Source organism: Ptiloglossa arizonensis, chromosome 7 (assembly GCF_051014685.1).
Source record: "Ptiloglossa arizonensis isolate GNS036 chromosome 7, iyPtiAriz1_principal, whole genome shotgun sequence".
NCBI lineage: Eukaryota > Metazoa > Arthropoda > Insecta > Hymenoptera > Colletidae > Ptiloglossa > Ptiloglossa arizonensis.
Genome location: NC_135054.1, coordinates 4628963 through 4635596, shown reverse-complemented (window position 1 = coordinate 4635596; position 6634 = coordinate 4628963). Strand labels below are relative to the sequence as shown.

At 32.1% G+C, this 6634-nt stretch overlaps 1 protein-coding gene across 1 annotated transcript in view; it reads left to right on the top strand.

Annotated features, from left to right (window-relative positions):
• The window catches only part of LOC143149096 (uncharacterized), a 178601-nt gene extending 172789 nt beyond the window's left edge, over window positions 1-5812 (top strand). The window contains exons 5-7 of the mRNA XM_076316171.1: window positions 14-212; window positions 2883-2989; window positions 3867-5812. Coding sequence (XP_076172286.1) covers window positions 14-212; window positions 2883-2989; window positions 3867-3992 — 432 coding nt within the window. The 3' untranslated portion in view covers window positions 3993-5812. The remainder of the gene's footprint in view (window positions 1-13; window positions 213-2882; window positions 2990-3866) is intronic.
• Window positions 5813-6634: the final 822 nt, after the last annotated feature.

The window sequence follows — 6634 nt, the reverse complement described above, 5'->3', positions numbered from 1 at the left end:
TTTACCTTTCCAGGACGTGATTAAGTTAGAGACCCAATACTGGACGCTGGTAGATATACCGAAGCAGGAAAAACAGGAAACAGTGCCTGCCTTTGTCCTACGCGCGTGCTCCATCATGGAAAAGACCCACAAAAGCGGAGAGGGGGTAAAAACCTCAGCTCGCCTCGCTGAAGAAGCGGAGACGAAAAGAGAACGCATCGAGAGACTCGAAAGTAAGTTGAAATTACAATAAAAATTACGCCTACCATTAGAATGTGTGAACAAGGGAAAACTTATCCTAGAAATTATATGTGAATTACAACAAATGTTACTGATATTATTTATTCGGCTAACAAGGAGCATTACTTTAATACTGTTAATCGCTAAAATCATAAACTTCAATCAAGGAATGAAACGTCCTTTGATTGAAAATTTCATTCCACCTAAGAGAGACGTGTTTTTTCTTATTTGTGTCTACTCGTAGAGATTTCTCGAATTTTCTTGGACTTTCGTTAACCTACTCCCTTTGAAACCACGAATATTTAATTCGTCAGTACGAAGAAATAATTTTCTCCATTGCTTTAAACAAATTATAATTAAAAATAGTATCAAGTAAGAACCTTTATAAATTCTCCTTTAATTTTGTCTCCATATTGTGCAACAGCATCTTCATAACATACATACATACATACATAATATATGTGTGTGTGTATATATTATTTATGAATGTCAGCAAACATCGCATAGCATTAATCGAATTTATTATAATTTTTTAATAAAGCGAACAGCAATCATAAAAATCCTCCTGCCTTACCGAAAAAATCACTTTCGTAACTTCCATTGTTTTAGGCTTTCTTTGCTTCCCTTTATTTTTTACAATTTGTGATATTCATAAAAATTGACTCGGTTCCTGTATTTATAACTTACCTAAAATATATTTCAAAATTGGACAGAAATAAAAAAATACGATTCTCTTAGGTTTTTTGCTCAAATATATATACTTGAGCGAAAAAGCACATTGAAGCATATTTCGAGAATAAACTCGACTTTTTATTATAATACATGATCGTTTTTGTAAGGTTACAACAAAGATAAAATCATCGTTCGTTGTGACTGGGTTTTATCTCACATTTTCAAATGGAAATAGAATTAGGTTGTTGAATAAGTTTTCAAAATTTGAATAAATATAAGTTTGAAGTTTGTTGGAAATAAATCTCGTTCGCTACAATATACGTGTATTTTCATCAATAGTGATATAAATATATTAATGTCTAATGAAAATTAGTATTTTCAAATAAAAAAAAAAAGCACGAACAACTATCAAAAAATGCTTGAAAATATTTAAATAAATGTTAATCAATGCGTGATAATTCGTTTAGATATTAAAGAATTTTTCTTCTTACAATGTAAAATCTAGAAAGAAAACAATTTGATATTTGTTAACTAACATCATTTGTTCGACAACTTCAGGTTTCTATAAATATTACTACCTAACAGTTATTTATTGAACAAGATAATTTTGAAAATGAAATATTACGCATTAACGAACGAAACATTTTTAAGTAAACGTGAAAATCTTTCTTTTCTTTGAAAATTTTATTAAAATCTTCATTAAATTTCTTTTGTTAAAAAGTAAAGAAAGAATTTATTAAGTGATCTACTGTTGCCAGGACATTTGAACAACCTAAGCGCTAGCAATGGTAATATTATCACTGCACTCATAAAATTCATAATTTCATTACACAATAATCATCTACACCCATTTACTTCAAACTCTTCACTGTTTATTACTTTGTACTGTCCATTTCTACATGCATGTCAACATTTTAGTTTTGCATATATATATATATATATATATATATATATATATATATGTATATATATATTTTTTTTAAATAATTTTTATCAAAGTAGTACTTATTTACATAGACATGATTTAAAATACTATATATATTTCACGTCTATGTAAATAAATACTACTTTGATAAGAATTATTTTTAAAAAATTGTATTACTAAACACAAATATTATTACCTTTACTGAAATTCCATTATTTGAATTGTATATCGCAAACAAAATTTATGATTCTGTTTTTCTGAGGATGAGTGGGAAATACGCAACGATCAAAAATAAAATTCGAACAAACATGGGAATCTATTCATGCGCTGTCAACGAACAGTCTTCTCATTGCACAAATTATGCGGAACAGACGCGACTCGATAGCTATTTTGTCGCTTGGAAACTTTCCAAGCATGAATAATATATTACCTTGTATCATACGTGCTCGAAAGGGCAAGAAGAGATCAGTTATTGTATTGTAGCAAGGCTGTCATTCAGTATTATTCTATGCTTTCAAAATATACCAGAAGCAAAGCCATGATATTTCGATTATCACTATCGAAATATCACTTAATTTGTATCAGCACCTTTGATCTGAAACAATTATGTAGTTCGAAATTATAATGTAATATAAACAAAACAATTGCATACTTAATTTCGTAATATACTCGTAAAATCTCTAGTAGAATTAAAATAAAATTCTAGTAGTAGAAACATAATCATTCTTTAATAACTACACAATTTCTACTTTGTTATGATATTCAAAACAATTAGATAATATTTTTGGACAATCAAAAAGAAGATAAACTTTAAGAAACATTTTATATAATTGATAATGTTAAAAACTTTAGCTATTTACTTCAGAACCATTCTATATAGCAATATTTTTACCGAGTGTTTAATTTATTTAAGCAAATAATCGTCTAATTATAGTGAGCAGTATACACGATACAGCCTAAATAATGATACTCGTTTCGTTAAAAATAATTTACATTATATCTATTCGCTACAAAACTTTACCTTACATTAAGATTAATTCATTCACATTTCTTTTCACACGTGTAGGTATGACAACAGCTCAGATCGAAGCAGAGAATACGCAAATGACTAATGATCTGTACAGGCTGCTGAAAAAATATACAGGATTGAGAAATCTCATTCGAGATTTGAAGGTATTTATAAGCAAGTGCACCAAATATTGTTATCTTCCTTTATTCGTTCCATGAATCTCAGTATGCCTGTAAAGATTCTATGAAACCCGTCCTTCAATCAAAAGTACTGCCATCGATAAAAGCTTGCTCCGAAACGCTTGGTGCGTCTCCATTATTCTGCATCTATTCACCGTGTTCGCTTTCGTTTCTCCTCCTTTCAATGTCAAAGCAGACTGACAACGGAAGGCTACTCGATACGACGAAAAAAGTAGTCGTTACATTTGCTGTTCAGAAACTTATGGGACTCTCCCTCCGTCGACAATGACTTTGCCTCAAGGCTGAAAATACTCTTTCACGCTATCTTTGCCACAGTAAGAGACTAAATCGCATTATCGTTTGAGAATTCAAATACTCGATATCACGGTCTCTACCAAAGCAGATTTCGTACACAACGGTACGATTTAACCCCTTTTCGTTTGAACAATGGAACCCATCCTTTCGTTTGGATTCTAAAATACCAAAAAAAAAGGAACTTTCTTGCTTATTCCAAGTAATCCTAAAAGATAGTGTACAATCCTTTATCTTGACTGAACCGTTGACAAATTCTCGATAACGAAGATACTCGCGAAGTAAAAATTTTGCTCTATAGTGTGTAAGAGTATTTTCCATACATTCGGAAAAAGTTTAAAAATTCTAAAGAAACATGTCGACGGAACTATTGATCTTGTAAAAATAGAAATCACGTTTTTGAACGTGGTTCCTGGCGATTCTTTTCGAAATCAAGCTGATTCAATTACCCCCTATTAAAATTTTGTATAAAGAAATTGAATCGCTTGATTCGCACAATGCTTGAATCCAATCTATTTAATTAGTGTAATGAATGCACTGTTTGCCGCAGGAGGAGTACAACAGCTCAAAGGTGTACCCAATATTTCCTCGTTATCCGATACTAAAGGACATGATAAAGGACATAATGCACAATCCGGACTACATGGAGGTTTGTCACGAAGTGGACCAAGCATAGCGGCCGGACCCCCTCCACCGTTCCCCACGCATGACCTTGTAAAATTCTATTTACAAAAGGTGGTTGCGTGGTCGTTGGTGAAGGGGGTGAATTAGAGAAAACGGGCCTCAAGAAGGCGGTTTCTTCGTACATTGATCGATCACCACAAATTGATTTAATTAATTTCAGACTCGTCTCCGTACGGACACCCGTGTACCTACGTTTATCGCCAATTAAAATAATTTATTCCGTCGGCTGATTAAATCTAACCAGTACAAATTTATAAGAAATAATTAGTTATCCATCCGTGTGTATCACATTTACGCTAATATTCGTTTCACTCATTAAAGGAATAATCTGTCGTCGAATGAACGAACGTGCATGAAACGACAAAATGGAGTAACATTGTCGAAAGGAGGACGGTAAACAAGAGGGTGGAATTTTGTCAAAGCATTTATAGTTAAACGAAGTATTTCCTAGAAATCATTTATATGTTGGAAAAAAGTTAGTACTACAGTCGTGAAACATTTGTCGTGAAATCTGCCGTGAGAAATCTACTACTTGGTGACTACTACGCGATAACGCAAATATAAAAATTTGATTTTCTTTGCATCGTAACGTAATTTTCAAGAATAAAAATGTAACAGGTATTGGTTACTCAAAATTCTCGTCATTATGAGTTATTGTTGAGATGAAATACATATAAGGAGGAAATCATAATTGAAAACGAAGATTCAAATTGCAATATTAATGATGTGCAATAATTTGAAGTGCACAAAATTATCATTTATAGAGAATAATGAAATTAACGAGAGCGCCAAGTAGCGGAGTGAAAAACAATTTCAACATAAGGGAAACGTAACCGATCACCTTAGTTTCTGATTTCGATCGGAATAGCCGCTTGCACGTTGAAACACAAAATACAAGGTTACACTGTCGCGTTTTATGTAAACGCTACGCGCGGTGTACAATTTTTATTAAGGCAACTGATGTCGCTCATAAGCGAGAAAACACCTGAAAGCGTTAGACTTTTAAGGCGTATCTCGCTCGTCGTGTGTACACGTCCATGTAAAATTATACGTGTACACGTGCTTGTGCGAAAACGAAGCTAAATGTGAAAAACGATATTCTGCTTCCTGCCTGCTGTTCAAATCTCGTAATACGCGACGCCGCTATGAATATCGTGAACCTATAATAGTTTCTTGCGCAAAGGAGACCTCTCTTTACCTACGAACAGGACAAACAGTAGCAGTCTAAATAGTAAAGTATTATATCTGTCTTGCACCAGGCACTATTTCACAGTCCATAACACTTTTCATGTCACCGAAGAATTTTTGCTTCGACCATACTGCGAACTACTAGATATAAAATCGTTAACTCATTAATGATTGGTGTTATATGTTATAGCGTAATCGGTGTATTAAATGGTGTACACCATATCGATGTTGTCGAAGCAGATTGTTCTAATTCTCGTTTCCATCTCTGAACATTTTTAGAACCTATACGAATATTAAACAGCTAACTATAAAAAGTATTTTATAATTTTTCGTAAGAATCCTTAAAAAAGCACGCAGAATAAAATTCAAAGGGAAAAATTGTGTGAACAAAGTAAAGCCTAAAGACTTAAATTTAATTTTGTTCGGTTAATTAAAATTGATAACGTCGCGACAAATATCTTTATTTCTCATAGGAAGCAGTTCACTGCAAGTATCCCGTACGAGCTCCTTTTACGTCTATCAAAAGACCTACAAGAGTGTGCATTTAGGTGCAAAGCTTCGAATATAATTACCTACCGTGTATTTTAAAACAATAACAGCAATAGATCATATGTAATGTTATTGCATATTAAGACAGAAGTATGAAGATATTATACTTAAACTTATATAAATGTTAATTTGATATAACAGGCATATCGTCATTGTCATACTAGCATACATAGTGTGAACGTAAAGATGTATACACACTTACAAACAAATACATATCTATACGTACGTATTTATAGTGTACAGTTTGAATGTGCATGATGTTATTAAATCATTGCAAAATTTTTAAACGAGTTACTTTGCGTAAGTGATATGTTTCGTACAAATTTTTTAAATTCCATAGATACACAATTGCGCGTAATAATAATTGGATTTATATGAATTTCTTTGTATTCTACGTATGTAAACAAAAGACATTGAGTTTCAGTTTGCCGTACATCAAATAGTTTTCTGCTGATATGTATACACGTGGTCAAACTCGATATAAATCTCTCGTTTGAAATAATTAAGTGTCTCTTAAGTTATCGATTTTGGTATTTGGAAAATGTAGTAACGACGATATTTTTCTTAAATTTCTGAATGCATGTAATTCGTTTTGGAAAAATGCGCGGGTTATGGGATGCAGTAATTATAGCGAAATACGATAAATTCTCGGACCTTGTTCACATTTTTTATAGCATAACCGATACACCGTAATCATAGAAAATCATTGATGTTTCAACCTGTTGACGTACGACTAGAATGAAAACAGTATTTAAAATAATTATTTTCCAATACTGAATCAAAATATAATGTTCGATATTATCGTGCATCGTAACAAATATGTCGAACTAAAAATATCAAAAAATTCTCATTTTGAAATGTATTAACCCAATTCTAGATTTACGTTACGTCTCAAAA